Raw genomic sequence first — 23,358 nt, 5'->3', positions numbered from 1 at the left:
CATTTTTATTTTACTTTTCAATTACAACAACATTGCCAAGAAAGAAAGAAAATGTATAATGCACATTTTAATCTAATACTTCATTGCAGTTTGGCAGGAAATTCATATATATAAAAAACAGAAGTATAGCGGATTTTGTGGCAATATACATAAACTGTATATATAAGACAAAGAAACATAAAGAAGCACTGCAACCATTGGGGCACGATCGTTATTACGGAGAGGTTATATGTATCCAAGGGATCCCTTCTTATCCACGAAACAGTCCCGATTATCCCAACCCTCTACCCCGTCCTTAAGCTAAACCAGATTAGATTTTCTTTCTATATAACAACCAAGGGAGCCATGAGTCACGATATGAAATATATTTGCCAGACGAAGTAGTAAAATTGCATTCCATGGTGTACACAACATTTTTTAAAGGCATTTTTTCGGGTTCAAGTATGTGCTATATTTCAAGCACAATGTTTGTCTAAGTAAAACTATCAATGTATAGATTTAAAACAAAAACAACAACAAAAAAACAGGAAGCCATGCGAATCAGTGGCTAGAGGGAGATAAAAACATTTCTAGTAAGTACCGCACTTAACTCCATTGGGTGATAGCTTTTATAGTTTACAATTTATGGTTACAGAAAGAGCAGTTGGTGTGGAAAAATGGGTGAAAGAATGTAAAGCAGATAACCTTTTAAAGATTTAGGAAGGCAACTATAAAGGAGGATAGAGATTATGGCGAGGGGAAGAGAGGAAGACCTGGAAAAGACCGCAGTGGAAGAGGATAATACACATGGAAGGTGGAGAGAGCATGAGAAGGTTGGAATAATGGTAAAGAATCATAGGAACACAATGGACAAATGGAGAAAGTCCTAGGGACTGTGACTGAATTTAAGTAACTTATGGGCCTATTGAGTTAAAATGTGGAGATTGAACTTAATACAAGGAGATTGAGATCTAGAATAGAGAATCCAAGGCGTCGAGTATAAGAGGCCTGGGTATTAGAGGTAAACATCTATAAGACAAAGCAGTACAGGATAACGTACCTGTAGTGAGGACAATACAAATAGAGAAATATGAACTAGGAGACATTTAACTCCGTGTTTAGTGCGTGAATTGTGTTTCTTATCGATGTCCTTGGAGTACAGCTGTAATTCGGTTACGCAGTTACTGCCAGAGACCGCTGGTTGTAGTCAAGTGTTTGTTTTGTATGTGTTAATTTTGTGTGCACAACTCACTGCGATGTTAATATTAATTTTTTTTTCATCCTGTGTGATGTGATATGACTATATGGCATTATTTTGCAGCGGTCTCGTGGGCAGAGAGATTCCAGTTATTATTGGGAGATTGATTCGACTGAAGTCATGCTGTCTTCACGCATAGGATCAGGATCATTTGGAACTGTATACAAAGGCAAATGGCATGGTATGCACCCATTCTGACATTACTGTACTGTTATCCTGTGACCACCAAAAAATAATTATTTAAATACCTGCATTGATCACCAGTTACCAGTTAAAACTTTCTAGGTAGATGATAACTCTTCTAGTTCTTTTTAAATGATAGCAGTGCCTCAACACAAGTTTATAGTCTGAAGATTTCCTTATGTCTCTCCCTGTAGCCCTTATTTTCTGCTATAGTTAAACGGAAACTCTATACCGCTAAAGCATCTCGGCTGTATATGGCAAGCCACCCAAGTTTGCTGTTACAAATATCTTTTAAAGCATGGCTACTAGCTTAGAACATGCAATTAAAAGCCCTGTTAACAGGATTGTTTACTCCATTTATCCGACCAAACCATTTTTGTCTTTGCTGGTATTTATACAAGCGTAACAAAAAACAGAGAGTAGAGTCAGCGCTAATATATCAGAAAGAGGTACAAAAGGCAGCAATCCCAAACAAGGACTCCCTCACGTGTCCTTGAAATAAATGAGAAAGGCAAACAAACAAAGGGATGGGACTGTGCCGGTGGGCAAAGTAAATGGAATTAAAAGTCCTGGTTAAGGTAATAATATTGAAATAGAGTCCAGTATAATGGAACTTTGGTCCTATGTTGGTCTCTGAAGTTGTAGAGTATCGCTCCTTGCAGATATATGGAGGAGGGCGATGAATGATGAAGATAATAATGATAAAGGGTGATCCAAAAGGTATCCAAATAAAATAGGAGAGATAATACTCACTTTTTGTAGAGCTTAATCCAGCTCTGGTATGAATAGCTTGCAGCGGTATGATCCCCGCTTATGGGATATGTGGTGAGTATCCTCTCCGGTGTAGTGACAGACAGCTGGGGGGGGCAGGGGAGGGGGGGGAATAAAACAAAAAAACAGTGATGGTGCAGTATGTTCCAAAAGTGGATAAAAAGTATTTAAATATAGTAGATCCACTCACATTTAATAGAGATTATACTAGCTCTAGTGTGGTAGGCATACAGCGGTATAATCCCCGCCTCTGGGATATGTGGTGAGCGATCTTGAAATGGTTCTTAAGATGGTAACAGGATCTCAGGGAGAAGATAATAAAACAGCAATAGTGCTCTCAGTATAATAATGCAGGTATATAAAATATAATAAAATATACAATGTATAGGGCAGGCTAACTGCTCTATGATACAGGTACGGGTGGTATAATCCCCACCTAAGGATTCTTTGGAGTATAGGAGATAATAGGGTAAAAAGCCAGGTAGTTTAAAATAAATAATAAATCAAATAAAAAAAAGATAATGGTACAAAAGAATAAAATGACCAAAATCTATTTAACAGTAATTTAAAAGCAGTACAATATCCAAACACGTTTCACCAATTTAGGCTTTATCCATGGATTAAAAAACATTACAACCGGGGGGCGGAGCCAACAGCCGAACGGACTGGTCGCATCTCTGGAGAGCTCCGAGATTTACAGGCCCAAATCAAGCGAAATTCGAAGTTTTTACCCCCCAAAAAGCTACCAAAGTCCACCTACTGCAACAGGCGGCACACCAATGGGCAGGAAACATAAAAAGCCAAAACCTGACCCGACCGGGCACCAGCATAGGGGATCTATGGCGGCGAGCACGTGGCGCTCCGGAGCCTGATTTAGACGCCTACATGGATGACTTTGTAGACTCCGACGAGGGTCTCTCCGAGCCTGAGGAGACATGCCCACCGGCAATGCACACCCTGACACAGCCTCCAGCAAAACCGGACACTGCCCCGGTCACTAAGGCTGAGATGAGGGAGCTGTTGGCGGAGCTCCGCAGAAACATACAGGGCGATATGGCTGAAATTAAAAAAGATATTCAGGGCCTAACACATCGCGTGAGCACTGTGGAGCAAGACTGTCGCAACCACACGAGACAAATGTCCACGCTCCAGCAGGAGGTGCAAACGCTACAACTACAGCACCTGAAGATGGAACAGACTATGGCGGCACTGGAAGACTCACGCCGAGCCCAAAACATAAAGGTTAGAGGCATTACAGATACGGTCCCGGAGTCTGAACTTCCCCACTTTATACGGCGTCTAATTAGCAAACTACTACCGCCGAAGCAGGCCAAAGGGGTTGTACTGGACGGCATGTTCAGAATCCCGAAACCGCCTACAGCTCCCCAGACAGCACCCAGGGACTTAATTATCAAATTTCAAAAGCGTCAGGACAAGATGGCTGTGATGGCCGCCGCCAGAGGTAACACACCCCTCACATTCGAAGACATGGCCCTCTCACTTTACGCAGATCTCTCTAGAGGGACTGTGGCCTGGTGCGCAACTCTACGGCCCTTCACCACTCTGCTCCGCGCACATACCATCAAATACCAGTGGCGCTCCCCGCACAAACTTCAGGTGACCCAGGGTGAAAATACCTACCTTATAACGGACCTGCAGGAAGCGAAGACGCACCTTGCCACTTTGGGCCTCCCACCGGATTCGCTACAACAGTCCCGAGCTCCTTCCAAACCACACAAGTGGAATCCGGCCACCGCAGAGACCTTTGTCCCAAGAGGCACTGCCCGCACTACACGGACATTAGTCCCTACCTGAGCGCTCCAGACGGGAACACCTACAAAACATCATTCTGTTTTATTGCCGCTCCACAGTTTTGTTCCTATGGCTTGAATATGCATCTGGACAGGCTGAATCAGCCACTATACACTCACCAGTCTGTCATACTCGAGTGCAACAACCCACAAGTCTAAAAAAGGACTACCAACACACCTCTCTTGCCCACTAACCGACTGATTTGTTCTGCGGAGGGAAGGCCTGACCAGTGCGCCACGACCCGGAGAGATGACCATTCGGGACACTGGCTGACGGGTGAATATGACACGACTCTATGGGACTCATGGCCCCCGTACAGTTAACCCCACAATTACAGTGGGCAATATAGCTATACTCTTACCACAAACTAGGGGCCGCCATGTGACCAGAGTGAAGTGACTTTTGGGATACGTTCCTTTCCCGTTTGTTTTTTCTTTATTCATTTTTGTTGTTCTTTCTTATGATTTTACTTGTCTTAACGTGATAAAACACAATGTAAAAGATATCTACCCTGCCTCTACAATAGATACTCATGACCCAGACGGGAGAAATGCACATAAGCAGAAATGTTATGTTTCCCTCACTGACTCAACTATCTTTAATGGACCTTACAAATGTGTTGCCTGCTCATATGCCACGTTATGTTTACTGTGAAGGTTATTACATTGATTGTTCCTATGATTGAGGCTGCACAAACCTGTTAAACTTTACACAATCACTTACACTCACACATAACTAGCTCTCCCAGCCTCACTCTCTTCCCTATGTGCCAGACCCGTGCCACGTTGTATCTTGTATACTGTTAGGTACCTATTGAATATTATCCATGGGGCCATGGGTCACAGCTCTAACTAGTCTTAATATTATGCAGCTTGTCACACTCACATCACATTTTATGCCGCATAACCCTACAAGTAGCATTTAGTCATGAAGGTTTAGTCTTTGATGCATGTTCTTTTCCTTGATTTAAAAAAAAAAAAAAAAAAAAACTGTGCAGAAATCTCACATGTCACATTATGCGCTGTATGTTGAAACACCATATATCATGCTACCACTGCTGTGACGTATTGAAACTATTTGTTAATTTGTGCACAACAAAAATAAAGAATTAAAAAAAAACAAAAAACATTACAACCTGGCTAGATGGGGTACATATAGGCTTGAGACAACTTGAAAATTGCGCCAAAACTGCTCTGACCAATCACAGGGCAGATTGTGATTGCACACAAATAACAGCTGTAAACCTTTAAGAGTACATAGATATAACTTATGGGATGTGAAATATATAATTTTATTATAAAAAGAAATTTCGGCATATTAGCCGAAACACGTGACGTGCGTCATAAGCGCGACGTCCCTTCCGGTCACTCGGTATTCTGGGGCATGTAGTTGTATCATGAACTACATGCCCAAGCTTGCATCCAGCTAGATAGGGGAGCCATATAGTGGGGGGAGTGGCCGGAGACCAGAGGGGAGGGGTGGGGGGAATGGCCGAAAATCGGCTGGGTAAAAAGGAAATGGATGCGGCGGCCATCTTAGTAGGGGAATGGGTTACAGAAAGCTATGTACCGTATATACTCGAGTATAACCAGAGTTTTTCTGCACATTTTTTGTGCTGAAAAACCCCAACTCGGCTTATACTCGAGTCACTGTCTGTATTATGGCAATCTACATTGCCATAATACAGACAATGGGGCTAGCAGCGAGCGCTTACCTCTCCTGCAGCTCCTGTCAGCTCCCTTCTCCTCCGCGCCGGTCCTTTCAGCACCTCGGTCAGCTCCCAGTGTAAGTCTCGCGAGAGCCGCGGGTTCATAGTGCGGCTCCCGCGAGACTTACACTGTGAGCTGACAGAGGAGCTGCATGGACCGGCGCGGAGGAGAAGGGAGCTGACAGGAGCTGCAGGAGAGGTAAGCGCTCGCTGCTAGCCCCATTGTCTGTATTATGGCAATGTAGATTCCTGCCAGCCCCCCTCTTCCCCCCACTGAACTGCCAATGCCACTGGACCACCAGGGAAGGAGAGCCCCCCTCCCTGCCATGTATCAAGCAGGGAGGAGGGACGAAATTTTTTTTTAAATTAATAAAATAATATTCAAAAAAATAATAATAATGAAAAAAAATTATATAACAAAAATAAAAATAAAATAATAAAAAAATATATTAAAAATTCCCACCCCCCACCAAGGCTCTGCATCACACACATACACACTGCACTCATACACATACACACTGCACTCATACACATACACACTGCACTCATACACATACACACTGCACTCATACACCTACACACTGCACTCATACACATACACACTGCAGTCATACACACACACTGCAGTCATACACACACACACTGCAGTCATACACACACACACTGCATTCATACATACACACTCACTCATACACACACACTCACTCATACACACACACTCACTCATACACACACACTGCACTCATACACACACACACTGCACTCATACACACACACACTGCACTCATACACACACACACACTGCACTCATACACACACACACTGCTCTCATACACACACACTGCACTCATACACACACACTGCACTCATACACACACACTGCACTCATACACACACACTGCACTCATACACACACACTGCACTCATACACACACACTGCACTCATACACACACACTGCACTCATACACACACACACACACACACACACTGCACTCATACACACACACACACACACACACACACTGCACTCATACACACACACACACACACTGCACTCATACACACACACACACACACTGCACTCATACACACACACACACACACTGCACTCATACACACACACACACACTGCACTCATACACACACACACACACTGCACTCATACACACACACACACACTGCACTCATGCACACACACTGCACTCATACACACTGCATTCATACACACACACTGTAAATAAATATTCAATTAATATAATTATTTTAGGATCTAATTTTATTTAGAAATTTACCAGTAGCTGCTGCATTTCCCACCCTAGTCTTATACTCGAGTCAATAAGTTTTCCCAGTTTTTTGGGGTAAAATTAGGGGCCTCGGCTTATATTCGGGTCGGCTTATACTCGAGTATATACGGTAAAAACATAGCGGCGGCCATGTTGGATGTGGCAAGAAACATTTCAGTAATAAATACACATATATATAAAAAAGGGAATTTAAAAGAAAGGCAATTAGTGGGAATACATAAATAAAAAAGGGGAGGTAACTTATTACATATTATGGAACATATAGTGGAATATGGCATATTAGCAAACAGGAATAAAAGCAAAAGAATAGATAAATTGGAATTAATTGAAATAAGATTGGTGTATTGGACGGATGGGGATAAAAAGGGTTAAAATGCATAATTTAAAAATAGACAGGCGGTGATGGATAATAAAAATACAGTTTTATATAAAATTAAATAAATCAAAATAAGCATTTAAACCGTTTGGGGTTAAGGTTTTTAAGTTGAAAACCCATTCCATTTCACATTTTCACAAAATATTTTTTATATTGCCTCCTCTCCATGGAATAGTACATTTTTTTTATACCAATACATTTTAAATGGCCTGGATCATTATTATGGATAGAAAAATGTTTAGATACAGTGTGGTTTTGGTATCCATTAGTAATGTTGCAACAGTGTTCGCCTAATCTTGTTTTGAGGCTCCTTGTGGTCATGCCTACGTATTGTAAACCACATGGGCATTCCAGGAGATAAATTACATTCTTAGATGTACAGGTGATAAAATCTTTAATATTGTATGTTTTGTTAGTTTTATTTGATTTAAATTGCGTTGTTTTAGATTTGGTGGACTGGTTAGTGCATCTGCATACTTTACAACATTTGCACTTAAAGAACGCTTTGGTATTGGGTAGGAGGCGGGATTGGGGTTTTACAACATCCTCCCTAGTAAAGTTGGAAGTTAAAATTGATTTGAAGCTAGGGCCTCCCCTGAATACAATGTTAGGTCTTTCTGGTAAGATTTCTTTTAAAATATCATCTTGTTTAAGCAAGTGCCAATGTTTCTTTATTATTTTTTTTGACATAATTACTTTTATTGTTAAAATGAAATATAATGGGGAGACTGGGATGGTTATCTGAAGTTTTTTCTTTATAGTTTAAAAGTTCTGTTCTTTCTTTAGTTCTGATAACGTCTATAATATTGTTAAGGTTATCCAACGGATAATTTTTTTCTGTGAATTTATCTTTCAGAAGCTCTGCTTGCTGATTAAAATCTTCTATCTCTGAGCAATTTCTCCTTAATCTTAAAAATTGACTTTTTGGTGCACTTTCCAGCCAAGGCTTGTAGTGACAACTCGACCGGTCAATGGCTGTGTTTGTACAGACCTTTTTTAAAAAAAAGTTTTTTTGTTTAAAATACCATCTTTGATAAAAAAATTCTAAGTCTAAAAAGTTAATAGTAGTTTTGCTGTATTCACAGGTTAAAATAATTCCTCTGTCGTTGCTGTTAAGGTGGTCAATAAATAAGTTGAGTGAGTCCTCAGGTCCATCCCATATAAAAAAAAGATCATCAATGTATCTAAAATAGGCAACCAGGTTCGCTCGCCAGGCATGCTCGCCCCAAATGGCAGTGGTTTCCCAGTCTGCCATAAAGAGGTTAGCATAACTAGGTGCAAACCTAGTCCCCATAGTAGTGCCTCTTTTTTGTAGATAAAAACAGTTAAAAAACTGTTAAAAAAACAAAAATAGACACACTGTATCTAAAAAATTTTCTATCCATAATAATGATCCAGGCCATTTAAAATGTATTGGTATAAAAAAATTTACTATTCCATGGAGAGGAGGCAATATAAAAAATATTTTGGGGAAAATGTGAAATGGAATGGGTTTTCAACTTAAAAACCTTAACCCCAAACGGTTTAAATGCTTATTTTGATTTATTTAATTTTATATAAAACTGTATTTTTATTATCCATCACCGCCTGTCTATTTTTAAATTATGCATTTTAACCTTTTTTATCCCTATCCGTCCTATACACCAATCTTATTTCAATTAATTCCAATTTATCTATTCTTTTGCTTTTATTCCTGTTTGCTAATATGCCATATTCCACTATATGTTCCATAATATGTAATAAGTTACCTCCCCTTTTTTATTTATGTATTCCCACTAATTGCTTTCTTTTAAATTCCCTTTTGTATATATATGTGTTTATTTATTACTGAAATGTTTCTTGCCACATCCAACATGGCCGCCGCTATGTTTTTATATAGCTTTCTGTAAACCATTCCCCTACTAAGATGGCCGCCGCATCCATTTCCTTTTTACCCAGCCAATTTTCGGCCACTCCCCCCACCCCTCCCCTCTGGTCTCCGGCCACTCCCCCCTTTGAACCCACTATATGGCTCCCCTATCTAGCCGGATGCAAGCTTGGGCATGTAGTTCATGATACAACTACATGCCCCAGAATACCGAGTGACCGGAAGGGACGTCGCGCTTATGACGCACGTCACGTGTTTCGGCTAATATGCCGAAATTTATTTTTATTAAACCCTCGTTTTTATAATAAAATTATATATTTCACATCCCATGTTATATCTATGTACTCTTAAAGGTTTACAGCTGTTATTTGTGTGCAATCACAATCTGCCCTGTGATTGGTCAGAGCAGTTTTGGCGCAATTTTCAAGTTGTCTCAAGCCTATATGTACCCCATCTAGCCAGGTTGTAATATTTTTTAACCCCTCCAGGATGGAGTCAATAGTGCACGTTCTGATCAAAACAAAACAAAAACTAGAATTTGCGCTATATGTCTGTTCACCCGTAGTTCCCCTCTTTCAAATTATATGCACCCACACTTATTATATATCATTTTGTTCAGGAGAAAAATGGCTTTAATTATCATTAACTATTCATATATAGAACATAATTTATTATGAATAAAATAAAAAAAAATGTGAGAAAATAAGATTGTTTTTTTTTAAATTTGCATTTCCGTCTGCCATTTTAACTGTGAATGTCATTATGCAAAAAAATTCACATATTTGTAATCAGCGATATCTCATGAGTACAACAGTACCCCCCCCATTAACAGGTTTTATGTTGTTTTGGAAAGTTACAGGGTCAAATATAGAACATTCCATTTTCAAATTGAAATTTCCCAGATTAGTAATGTTACCTTTGAGACGGTGTGGTAGCCAGGAATGAGAATTACCCCCATAATGGCATAGCATTTGAAAAAGTAGACAAGCCAAGGTATTGAAAGTGGGGTATGTTTAGTCTTTTTTAGTAGCCACTTAGTCACAAACACTGGCCAAAGTTAGCGTTCATATTTGTTTTTGTGTGAAAAAAGCAAAAACGAATATTTGGCCAGTGTTTGTGACTAAGTGGCTACTAAGAAAGACTGGACATACCCCACTTGCAATACCTCGGGTTGTCTACTTTTGCAAATGGTATGCCATCGTGGGGGTAATTCTCATTCCTGGACTACCATACGCTCTCAAACGCAACATAACCAATCTGGCAAATTTCAATGTGAAAAAAATGAAATGCAAGCCTTATATGTGACTCTCTAACTTTCCAAAACACCATAAAATCTGTACATGGGGGGTACTTTTATTCTCGGGAGACTTCACTAAACACAAATATTAGTGTTTTAAAACCGTAAAACATATTACAACAATAATATAGACCATAAAAGTGCCGTTCGCTTGTAAAAAATGCGGAAAAACGTCACTTTTACTTAAAATATCATCGTTGTTATACACTTTACCAGTTTGAAACACTAATATTTGAGTTCAGCGAAGTCTCCCGAGTAAAACAGTACCCTCTATGTACAGGTTTTATGGTGTCTTGGAGAGTTACAGGCTCAAATATAGTGCTTGCGAATTAAATTCTCTGCACTTTCTCCCTGTGTTGTCAGGCATGTCAATCAAATTTTTATTAATCAAATCACATAATTATGTTAAAAGATTATTTAAATATACACGTAGAATTTTAATATATATGCATTTATATGTATTTAAATTCTACATGTATACTAATGTAATCTTTTATGTAATTATATATATATATATATATATATATATATATATATATATTTTTTTTTTTTTTTGCGGTTATTTGTATTTTATATATAGATTGTCATTCTAAGTGTATTTTGTTACCGATATATATATATATATTAATAACAAAATACAGTTAGAATGAAATTACATATGCATATATAATTTATATTACATTTTGTTTCAATATTTTATTTATTTATTTTATTATTTTAATTATACGTATTTATATATATATATATATATATATACTTAATTTATTTTTACACGTCTAATATATATTTTTTTACTTTCCCACCAGCAGGGGGACTGTCTGATATTTCAAACAGTCCCCCTGCTGGCATATCCATAGCCAGCTATAGGGGCCATGTGATCGCTCTTTGAGAGCGATCACATGGCCCCCAGGGGTTTCATTTGCCGGAGGGGGGCTGCCTGAGCTGTCAGGCAGCCCCCCAGAAGAGGATTGCTGCGGAGGTGAGTACACCTCTCCTCCAGGGGCTCAAAGCCGTTACGGCGTTCCATGCCGCCACAACGGCTTTAAAGCCCTTATTAATGCGGGACGGCATGGAACGCCGTAACGGCGTTAAGGGGTTAATCCATTGATAAAACCTAAATTGGTGAAACGTGTTTGGATATTGTACTGCTTTTAAATTACTATTAATAAATAGATTTTGGTCATTTTATTCTTTTGTACCATTATCTTTTATTTACTTTTTTATTTGATTTTATTATTTATTTTAAACTACCTGGCTTTTTACCCGATTATCTCCTATACTCCAAAGAATCCTTAGGTGGGGATTATACCATCCGTACCTGTATCATAGAGCAGTTAGCCTGCCCTATACATTGTGAGTATATTTTATTATATTTTATATACCTGCATTATTTTACTGAGAGCACTATTGCTGTTTTATTATCTTCTCCCTGAGATCCTGTTACCAACTTAAGAACCATTTCAAGATCGCTCACCACATATCCCAGAGGCGGGGATTATACCGCTGTATGCCAACTACACTAGATCTACTATATTTAAATACTTTTTATCCACTTTTGGAACATACTGCACCATCACTGTTTTTTGTTTTATCTCCCCCCTTGGCTGTCTGTCACTACACCGAAGAGGATACTCACCGCATATCCCATAAGCGGGGATCATACCGCTGCAAGCTATTCATACCAGAGCTGGATTAAGCTCTACAAAAAGTGAGTATTATCTCTCCTATTTTATTTGGATAGCTTTTGGATCACCCTTTATCATTATTATCTTCATCATTCATCGCCCTCCTCCGTATATCTGCAAGTAGCGATACTCTACAACTTCAGAGACCAACATATTATTACCTTAACCAGGACTTTTAATTCCATTTACTTTGCCCACCGGCGCAGTCCCATCCCTTTGTTTGTTTGCCTTTCTCATTTATACAAGCGTGCCTTATCTTAGAACTCAAAGCAAGTTCTTTAAAAGTACTAACAGAAATGAGTGCACTGATAATCTAGGGTCAGAAAAGCCACTAGTAAAACACTTTGTTAAAGCAACAGAAACTCATGTTCTAGGATTAATCAATTTTTTACACATTGGAAACTTAACAGAGTTCTACGAGTCTTTACAAAACATCCTTGTGAGCCTTATCTCATTCACTTCACTTTGACTTTTGTTATTTTGGTAACATTGGCCAGACTCTTAGTAGAAATGAGATCTATAGCAAACATCTATTCATGATTGGTCACATATCAGAGGAGGATAGGTACAACATTTGATACAGGTTTTATTTTTTATTTTATTTTTTAAATGTTTACATTTTAGAATACATTAAGGGTTAATCAACCATACACATAGAAATGTGATATTGCAGATGATACAAGGTTGACCAGTTGCTACAGCGGAACTGAGACACAGTGTAATTGAGACGAAATATAGTGACTTATCCAGGGGCTCTGACTGTTAGCAATGGGTAATAGGATTAGGGTGGGTGGGTGGGGAAGGAAGGGGTAGAACCATCGGGTGTGATAATACAGGTGCTACAATGTTCCAAGAATTTGTCCCATGCTTCCCATACACAATCAAATTTGGTTAAAGAGAGTGAGAGATCATAAAGTATCACTTTCAGGATCAATAATTCCTGATGTTCCTACAAATCCCGAAAATATGAAGTAGGGATCCTGCTTGCATTGCAACAATTTTGGGGTTATGTTGGAGTATATGTGAGCTAGTGTGTCACAGTTTGAGACCCCTCAAAAATGCTTTATAGCCCTGTGCAAGCCATTAGGAGGAAACTCTCATTGCAAGTCCTTTACCCAATATAAGTTATAAGCTTTCTTAAGTGGGGTTATAGCAAATTGAAATGGGTTGTTTTTTTGTGTTTTTCCAGGCCAAGGCACACATTTTTAAACTGGAATAGTTGGCTCAATCGTATTGGTTGAACATAATATGATTGTAGAATATATTTAATACGCAGCTATGAAAAGATGTTGGCTGGTTGAATTAGAAATGATTGAACCCCCCTTGTAACCTAAGGCCCCCACCTGCCGCTCATGGATGGGGACTGGGGGGGTTGACAATAGATCCTCCCCCCTATTGTAACTTAAGGGCCCCCACCCACCACTCCTGGGTAAGGGACGGAGGATGGACGGACGAGAAAAGGTCCTCCTCCCTCATTGTAACTTAAGGGCACCCACCCGCCACTCGTCGGTAAGGGCCGACGAGGGGGGGGGGGGGGTGGATGACAAGGTCCCTTCCTCCCCTTTGTAACTTAAGTACCCCCACCCGCCACTGATGGGTGGGGACATAGGGAGCATACGAAGTCCCCTATTTAGTTTAGTGGCCCCCACTCTTGGTGCTTGGGGGCGGAGGGCACTATGTCCCCCCTGTTAATTACTTTTATAGGTGCCACACTAAGGGGCTCTTATTAAAATAGTGGGGGGTATTTGTTTGCCACAGTGAGCAATCATTGAGTGCTCACTGTTTAGTATACATGCCCCTAATCGCAGTATAGTGAGTAGGGGCAGATTAATTACTAATACTGCGTATTTTTTACTTAGTAAATTTGGCTGAAAGACCAATTTAGTTTTTTCAGCCTAATAGTAATTAGCTCCCTAATACCGTTGGAATTAGGGAGTTATTTCTAAGCTTATTTCACAGCACAAATAGGATCGGTATTTCATTCATTCAAATTAAATTCCAATCCGAACAAAAAGTCCCGAATTGCGTTCTAACACGAATGGACAAACTGTTCTCATTCTGTTAGGATAAAATTCTGTAGTTTCGCCGGCGTTTGAATGCCGAATGAAGCAACCAAGAGGAAGATGAGAATTGTGGGAATATTGCTTTGACCACCGGAAATGGAGCGGACTTCGCTCCTCCTCTGGGTCGAAGCTGGGCAAGCGTAGGAAAAATACACAAGACAAATTAGTCCCTAGAAAACTAGATTAGATAGGAAGAAAAGAACAGGTTGCTGAGAGAGGGAGAGAAGAGGAAGCGATTGGGGAAAGTTAAGTTCGGCATGACAGTGCTTCCTTAATTTAGTTTTGATGCTTGTTAATAAACCACTTGATACAGTTCTACTCAAAATATTACTCAGATTGAAAAAAGAAGGGGTTGGAGGGAAATATTTGTAAATTCTTTGATTATGTTATTCCACATAAACAACTTAACATTTTATTGAATTTTTTTTGTATTTTAATAGTTAATTTGTATGTATAGAACATCTCAGACCAGTTAACATTGCTTGTTTGCTGCAAGAAAATCTAATAAAAAGCTAAGATTTTGGCTGAGGGATGCAACTTTGGGTGTTGTCCTAAATTCGGAATGACATCATTCACATTCAAAACCGCTTCAAAACATTTCCCTTGGTCTTGACAAAGAAATTCAAAGCATCCTACCTCTCCTTACAAATGCCTATTTATTCACGAAAAAATGTACAATAATGCTGAAATATTTCCCAGAATTTTTTTTGTACAGTTGCCTCATCGTCTGCTTGGTTGTACAGATGCAGTATACGGGAAAAAAAATATTCCTGGAGTTTAAAACTTTTCTGTTATATATAAATATTATTTTTTTTTTGTGTGTGTGTGTTTTGTGTTTCATGTTTGTAAAATATATTACTATCATTTTTTTACATTTAACCTGAACGTAACAGAACAGACAGTTATTCATGAGTGTAGAATTTTTTCTGCTAATTCTATAATCTGTGATGATGAGGCTGAGAAGTGCATTGATAATTACAAACACGCGTGATGAATTGCGGTAAATGTGGTAAAGTGTCGGTTAATTTTCTTTTCTCTGCACACAGTTGCTAGAGAAAGGTCAGTTTGAGTGGTTTTTGGGGTTTTTTTTTTTTTTTTTTTTGCAGAAAATAAGCTTTTAGCCATCAAGGCTAAAGTGTCAATACAGGCTCTGCATATGGGCACTGCTTACTCTGCATTTATACAATTTCTTGGTTGCATAACCTAAAATATATTACTAAGCAAAATGTATTCTTGCACGACACGTAGCAACTTTTTTTTTTTTTTAATTCTTTATTTTGTTGTGCATTTATTAGACAAGGTAAATTTTATACTAGCAATGCCACAACAGCAAATGCCAGAGTTTTCATAAACATAGATGGACAATCATATGGCATGGATAGACTGTGCACATTTTTATATTATAGAAGAGTAGACAACAGTATGATGCTGATCTTTACGTGTATATAGAAGATTAAGCAGGCTTCTCTGCAGGTTATGCTATATAAGAGTGTTACAGTTGTTTGTCTTAGGGTGTTAAGGTACATGCTTGATCCCTAGGGGACCATCCTTTTGCTTAGTTTAAGTATTAGGTAGCATAATACTAAATAGTAGACAAAGTATGTTATTACCCTGCTCAGCGGCGGTTAAGGTCAGGTAAACAGTGCTTGTCTAGATAAGATTTATACTTTAGGCATATTAGCATAATTGCACACCGTTTGCTGTGTCGTCAAGAGTGGCGCTTTCAGGGCCGCTTGGTTACGTAAGCCTGAAATCGCGTTATGAAAATGAACTGCCTAATTTTCTAGCATTTAAGCAGAGAGGTTAGGAATTATGTGGGTGTGTGCTCAAGATTGCCTATGTGTAGCATATTTAAGTAAACAAGATCATTCAGGTGTTTGTGATTCATAGTATGCAAGATGTACGGTTGTAGTTCGCCTGATCCAGCGATTATATACAAACATTTTCTGCCGACTCTAGACTGTAAAAAAAGCAAACTAAGTAAACTGATAACAGGTGGAACATATATGCATTTGGACTTTGTGATATAGGTATTAAGATAAAGAGTCACTGGTAACGTTCTGTCTCAACAGTAGTAACTTAAAGAAAAATATTGTGGTCACTTGATGCGAGTAGACCGCATAGCGTTGGCTGTAAGTGTGCCCTCTATATGCAGGTGAGATATGTCCACTTGAGGGGCATTGGGGTAGGCCCTTTAGCCGATGCCCATTGCCTGGACATGGTTCTTGCCATAAAGGGTGTCCCTGGGCTGGGGCTCCGTTCCAGCAGCATTCAGTGGAGTGTGTAGCCGTGCGTCTCCCCGGTTTGCGGTTGTAGCTTGGGAGGTCAGGGTCGAGCTCCTCCGGGCGCCGGTCTTCGGGTCAGGTGAGTAGCTGGCGTGGGAGGCCGGTTTGGTGGTCGTTGTTTCCTTAATGTGGGGGCCAGCGTGGTCATCCATGTAACACGGTGTGGCTTCCTGCCCTTGAGAGTGGCGGTGTTTGCGCAGCCTGGCAGCCTTCCCGGATGCCTGCGGTGGGTGCCTGTAATGGCGCCGGCGGGTCGCAGAACGGATCCATGTAGCCACTAGCTTTGCTGCCCTGCGTTCACGCAGCATGTTCCAGAGGCTCTTGCAAAGCCGGTCAAATTCCCCCAGGGGGTACGTGTATGGTCGGGCTTGTGTGCTCCGCGTTTGGGGTTCTCGCTGGGCGGCCATCTTAGCTGCGTTCCGGCTGCCTGGTGGTTGCCGGAACTGTTCCAGCCGTGTGGGACGGTCCCCGTTTTGGTTTTGCCTTTGTGTCTCAAGCTTAGGGTACCGGGATATCCCTCACCGGTGGGGGGGGAGGGAGGAAGTGTACCTGGGAGACCTCCGAGCGAGTAGCTACAGACGGCGTGGGTGTCGGGCGCCTTCCTCGCTTCGTCCGAGTAGGCCTCGGGTCTAACCCTGGTTAGGTGCCACCGATTTTGGTCGGGAAAGTTGGAGCATGGCTTCTGCAGATAAGTGTGCACTTCTCTAAGTCGTCTATTTGTCGCTTTGGTAGGTTTTTGTCCACTTTCGGGTCGGATAAGAGCGTTTTGGCACGGAGCTTGTCTCATGTGCGACCTATCCGCATGGCAGCTTGGCTCCGCCCCCCTATATCACTCGACACGTAGCAACTTTTGCATTTAACCAATCATTGTTAAAAACAAATATGTTTACAAATTTCTGATAACACACTCTTTATTCTCTTAGAATGTAGTCCGGGGCACTATACTACAGGCTCACTGATTTAGCACTGTGGTTATGTTTCACACCTTGCATGTATCATGTGTATCTATTCATTCTGATATTGGAACCCACACATATAGTGCGAAAAGAAAAACAACTTTTTACAAAACTTTACAAACTCAGGTTTTAACCTTTTCACCTCTGCCAGATAACCCATAATCCTGTCTCCACAACTTCAGGGCACAGCCTTCCTTAAAGTGGGTTCCCTGAAGGCATGCTATGGAAGGACGTTACCAATGTAGGTCTTGGAGAATCAAATTCCTTCTTTCAGGGACATTCAACCCTCTACATTTAAGAGTAAGAACATTGAGCTCTGATGGCAGAAACATCATTCCGTTTTGGTGTGCAATGTAATGACGTTTTCAGGAACAGGGCCCCAACAATCAATCAGGAAAAGAAGAATAAAAGAAAGGGCTCGGCTAACTGGTCCAACACCACAGAATGGAGAGGGCATGGGGTGGTGGGCAAGAGCCAAGACTGTAGACAGAAGGATCAAAGGAACAAGACAGAGCAGAGACTAAAACAAAATAGGTTAAACGGTTCTCACCTAGGATAAAATACTCCCCATCCCTCGGCAGGGTAGTGATCCCTCCTGTCCACAGGAAGTGTAGATTGGCAGGCCACTCTAAATAAACACGGGTAGATTTGTCAAGTTCCTGTGGAGAGACTTCCTTCCACTATGTTGATCAAGAATCCCCAAGCAACAAAAGCAGACAATGCATTTAAGGTTAGCCCCCAAAAATGCAGTGTGCAGATGAGAGGTGCAATGCCTGTATTTCATGCTGTATAAGTGTAAAGCCCACATCAGCAGTTACTCAGTCCTTCCCTGCCGGAAAAGGCTCAACCCGGCACCGTGAGACACGAGGGCTCCGCCCACAGCAAAGAGACCAGAAAGCCAAGGTACTGCACCAGCCCTCGTAAATGTGGGGTGTAGGTGAGAAATGTTCCATGCCATTTTAAGACTTGTGGCATTTTGGTATTTTGGCAATCTTCCCTGGGTTGGCGGTTACTCAGGTTTAGTCGGGTCTGGGCCCCGATGGGCGCAGCTGTGAATCTCTGCTGACCTCCTATGGCTCCTAGGGCTGGGCCCTCACATTTAAGGAGCCCATGACTCAATCCTACACCACCACATGTGAAAATTCATGGAGTGTCCAGGCCATGCCCCCGCCATATTGTTCTGACAGGGAAAGTCTATGTTAAAAATTTTGATTATATGGATCTTCTATTATTCTTTAAGTCCAATCCATGTAAATTATTTTACATTTCTGTCTAATAAAGGAGTGTTTGTTTTGTCTGTATTGAACATTATTTATACTTGTTCTTTAATAAACATAAAGTTCTGATTTATCTTGCAGGTGATGTAGCTGTTAAAATACTTAATGTTACCGATCCAACGCCAGAACAATTTCAGGCTTTTAGAAATGAAGTTGCTGTTCTTAGGTGAGTACATCATGCAAACAGTAGATAAAAGACTTCTATTCTTCAAATGTCTAATATAAGTTTTGAATTTGTTTATTTTTAAATAGTGTCACTTTTTTTTGCCCTAGACATGACATTTAGTTTGTTGACATTTACTTTCTTCCTTTGAAGGTATTTGAAGGAAATGTGCCCAGTTGCAAAGCAAAATGGAGGACTGTTTGTTGATTTGTAACATACAGACATAACACCTGTTTGAGTTACTTCAGTTTTCCATTTGTGCTTCTTTTCATAAATTCTATACAAAAATAAAAAACCTCAACATTGCATTGCTTGCTTTCATGCAAAGTAAAAAAAAAAATAAAAAAAAAAAATGTGTAGCTGTTCATCTACTTTTCTAAATAGCCAGAGCAAGACTTTACTTTGTTGCATCTTCACTGTATCTTTCCCTTGACTCTGGCTTCTTAACAGAGAATTGTCATAGTTGTCGTCTGTCCTTGGTAGACGTCTGTGACACTACTGCATTGCAGCTTTGTTTTTATTGTAAGAAAGAGAACTCTGTTCTCAAAACCATAAACAGAAATATTATGAAAAGGGCACTATAACCACTTCAGGTTCCTCTGTCTCTTTGTTGTGGTGTGGCTTGACTAATGCTGAAGTGATCTTCTGAACTAATCCATTCAACTTTGGATGGCAGTGATAGCTTGGGAGCTGAGGGCACAGGACTCCAAAGACATCTGGGAGGGTTAAATGGTTGTGAGATTTTTGATGGCCTGCCCACATTATAATTAATTTTTATTTAAACTTGTCATTTTTAACTTTTAAAATTCGTATTATGGAATAGAAAACCTACTGTTTGGATGTCTAATAATTAAACATGTAGCTGTGCATCATGATTGTTCTATTTACACAGGAAAACGAGGCATGTGAACATATTGCTGTTCATGGGCTATATGACGAAGGGTAACTTGGCCATTGTCACACAGTGGTGTGAGGGGAGCAGTCTTTACAAACATCTGCATGTTCAGGAGACTAAGTTCCAGATGTTCCAACTCATTGACATTGCCAGACAAACTGCGCAAGGGATGGAGTGAGTATTTCATGAGTGAAATGTACCATTGTGTGAGTGGAGATTCATAACCATGACATTTATGGAATAGATCACAGAATTTATCAGAAAATATGCCACCATTGGATGCCTGTTACCAGCATGCTGTGTGTGGATTGGACAGGCCTCAAATTTGCACAGAATTCACATTAACCAGCCTGGAAGTTAGTTGGCCTGACTAATGACGCCGCAATGACAGTGGAGTTACTGGTACTTCAAACCACTTCAGTGATCATGATGCTTTTAGTTGCCCTTTAATGAATAAAACCATGGTTATCTGATATTCCTGGGAGTAGTAGTAACACATAATCCTAGTCATTTAACTCTAACTCTGAAGAGTCTGACCTTTTCTTTAATTTGTTTTTCTCTTCTAAACCAACCATTGTATCCTACATTTTAAAAGTCCCTTACTACAGCTCAGGTTTTAGTGTCTATTCTCTGCTCTCTGAACAGGCCTCTGGTTATGATGTCATTATTGTAAATGAAGGATTGTGGATTGCACCATATTCCTGGCCATATGTGGCTGCTTACATTGGTTGGTGTGCATTGATAGTTCTTGCAAGTGTTTTGTTATCTAGGTTCTGTAACACTTTCAGGGTTAATCACTAAAGTGAGAATTCAGAGTGAATCTAAAATAGGTCAAAATTGCCAAGCAACGAACACGAGCGGTCGCATGCCTCAGGAGCTCCGACCAAAACAGCTAGAAAAGGCGAGATTTCACGGCACAATAGCCGGGAAAAGGAGAGAAAATTACCGACAACGACCATGGGTCGTAAGACCAAGAAACAGAGAGCAGACGGACCATCGGGCGGCAGAAACATTGAGGAATTTCTCCGCCGGGCGCAGGGAGCCTGTGGGCCCAAGATGGCCGCCGACATAGAGGGGTATTCCGACTCGTCCGACGAGATTCTGCAAAGCCGAGGAGCGGCGGACCTACTACCCCCGCTGCAAACATACTCTGTCCCACGGAATCCGGGCCAGATGCCGGTAACAGCGGCCACACTGAAGGAGATGCTGAATGACCTCCAGACAACACTGCAGGCAGATGTGGCTGCACTCCGGACCGACCTCACAGGCATGGTTGGGCGCCTGACAACGCTGGAGGCAAAGACAGACAGCCACGCACAGAAAATAGAAGCCCTGGAATCTGAGGTACAAGCGATGAAACTACAACACGCCACCCTGGCGCAACGCTTCGCACAGACAGAAGACGCCAGGCGCCGCGCTAACCTGAAGGTACGCAGGCTGGCGGAAGAGATCCCGAACACTGAGCTCCCACATCTTTTGAGACGGCTGGTGGGGACTCTCCTGCCGCCTAAACAGGCGAAGAACATCACCTTTGAAGGCGTATTCCGGGTGCCGAAGCCACGGGTGGCACCGGCGTCGGCCACCAGAGACGTGGTGGCGTGCTTTACCAGCCTCAGAGATAAATCAGCAGTACAGGCCGCGTTAAGAGGGGCCATGCCGCTCCTCTTTGAAAACATGCAGCTCACCTTCTATGCCGACCTCACGGGGGACACAATGCAGTGGAGGAGATCCCTACAGCCCCTCACGGCACGGCTCAGGGCCAAAGAGATCGGCTACAGATGGAGATCACCTCGGATGTTACAATTCCAACATGGAGGCATCACCCACACGATCCAGGGCATGCACCAAGCAGCTGAAGTAATGGAGACCCTGGGCCTCTCAGGAGACAGCATGCCGCAACCTACACCAGGAGAGACCACGGCGCAGCAACGCACGAGAGCCCCGGTGCAGCCGGCCCCGCCGAAAGACCCGAACACTAGCCACGACCTGATGTGATACGCACACACCTTGAACAAGGGGAAACCCGCTGCCATCAGAATGGCCCCCCATGGCGCGGCAAATGCCGCATAAAGAACTACTGCCCATCCCATGTTGTATCATTCTCCCATATGTTTTCAATTTCTCCCTTACTCCCCTTTTCTTCTGGTTACAATAGAGCGTAGGCTCCCATCGACCGCAGAGACCGACAATACCTACCTAACGCCCTCGTAGACAGGCAGAGACTTATACATAGCACACTCTCACAGATCTAGCAGAGAGCCCACAGTCATAGCGGCTCCAAACCCCCCCACCTCGGCATCATATGCAGCGGTGTAACACATAAGGCCATCAGCCCGACGACCTCTAGACCCTTCCGATATTAAAGAACAGACTTCGGAATATGGCCTCCCCGCTAGCCCACACCACAAGTTGACCACGGAACAGAACGGCACCAATGAGACAGTCTCAAGGGACACATTAGACCTTAACTGGCTCCACGGCCTTTGCCATGGAGCATCCACCCACTAACTCAGGGGAACATACCCACAGACGGAGTACACGCACAGAGAGAATAGCTCCCCCACCGACAAACACCGCAGGGGCCGTGGACCACACTTAGCCCAGAGCACATATACCAGACGTAAGCGATTTCTTTAACACATAAAACCCCTGACTCACCAGGTTACCGACTGTACTATCCCTAGTTGAAAGGACTATTACCAGAATATGCTTGTTTATATTGCAATGTTTGTACCGCAATAATTTGCCCTTCTCTGACTTATGAGTGAAGGGAATAAATAAAGAATTAAAAAAAAAAAAATTGCCAAACTGGCCAGTCAACTATTCACCCAGTTTAGTTACTTTCTCCATTTGAAATTTATGTTAAATTCACACTGATTCTTACTCTAGTGAATAACCCTGTATATCATTTGTATATTTATTATAGTTTTTTTTGTTTCTTTTATGAATAGTCTTTGTGGCATTTGATTTGCTCTTTTTCTTGTTTAGTTGTCGAATATTTTTGAGTGTTATAGAAAAATATTACTGCCAGACAGTAAGAATATACATAAGAACTATTACAATCACCCTTAATATTTCTTAAACCATGATAAACAGGATATTTACTAATTCTAATCTCAATATCACCAGTAACTGGATAACTTGTTGGAATGTGTGGATTAAATGCAAATATTTCAAAATGATTGTCCATAGAACGTGTAAATCAGCAATGTTATTATCCTAATACGTACAGACAGTCTAGGCCTTCACAAGCTTGGGTTGTCCTAGATCATAAATTATGTGAAATTCATTTGTTTGTTTGTTTTGAAATTATGTCTGTGTATGCAACCACTAACTGTCTTTTTTTATTTTCTAGCTATTTACATGCAAAACATATCATTCATAGAGACATGAAGTCAAACAGTATCCTTTCCCATTTGTGATGAGAGGATAAGGTGTTTCAGTATAGCCTATATCGGTTTTCCACGAAATACACTTG

The 23,358-nt window shown here is 41.1% G+C and overlaps 1 protein-coding gene across 3 annotated transcripts in view; it reads left to right on the top strand.

The window, feature by feature from the left end:
- Positions 1-23,358, top strand: part of RAF1 (Raf-1 proto-oncogene, serine/threonine kinase) — a 113,590-nt gene that overhangs the window by 74,772 nt on the left and 15,460 nt on the right. For all 3 annotated transcript variants that reach the window (XM_063426941.1, XM_063426939.1, XM_063426940.1), the window contains 4 exons: positions 1,301-1,418; positions 18,904-18,988; positions 19,878-20,054; positions 23,236-23,282. In XM_063426941.1, coding sequence (XP_063283011.1) covers positions 1,301-1,418; positions 18,904-18,988; positions 19,878-20,054; positions 23,236-23,282 — 427 coding nt within the window. The remainder of the gene's footprint in view (positions 1-1,300; positions 1,419-18,903; positions 18,989-19,877; positions 20,055-23,235; positions 23,283-23,358) is intronic.

This window comes from Pelobates fuscus, chromosome 7 (assembly GCF_036172605.1).
Source record: "Pelobates fuscus isolate aPelFus1 chromosome 7, aPelFus1.pri, whole genome shotgun sequence".
NCBI lineage: Eukaryota > Metazoa > Chordata > Amphibia > Anura > Pelobatidae > Pelobates > Pelobates fuscus.
The sequence above is the reverse complement of the archived record's forward strand: the minus strand, read 5'-3'. Positions and strand labels throughout refer to the sequence as shown.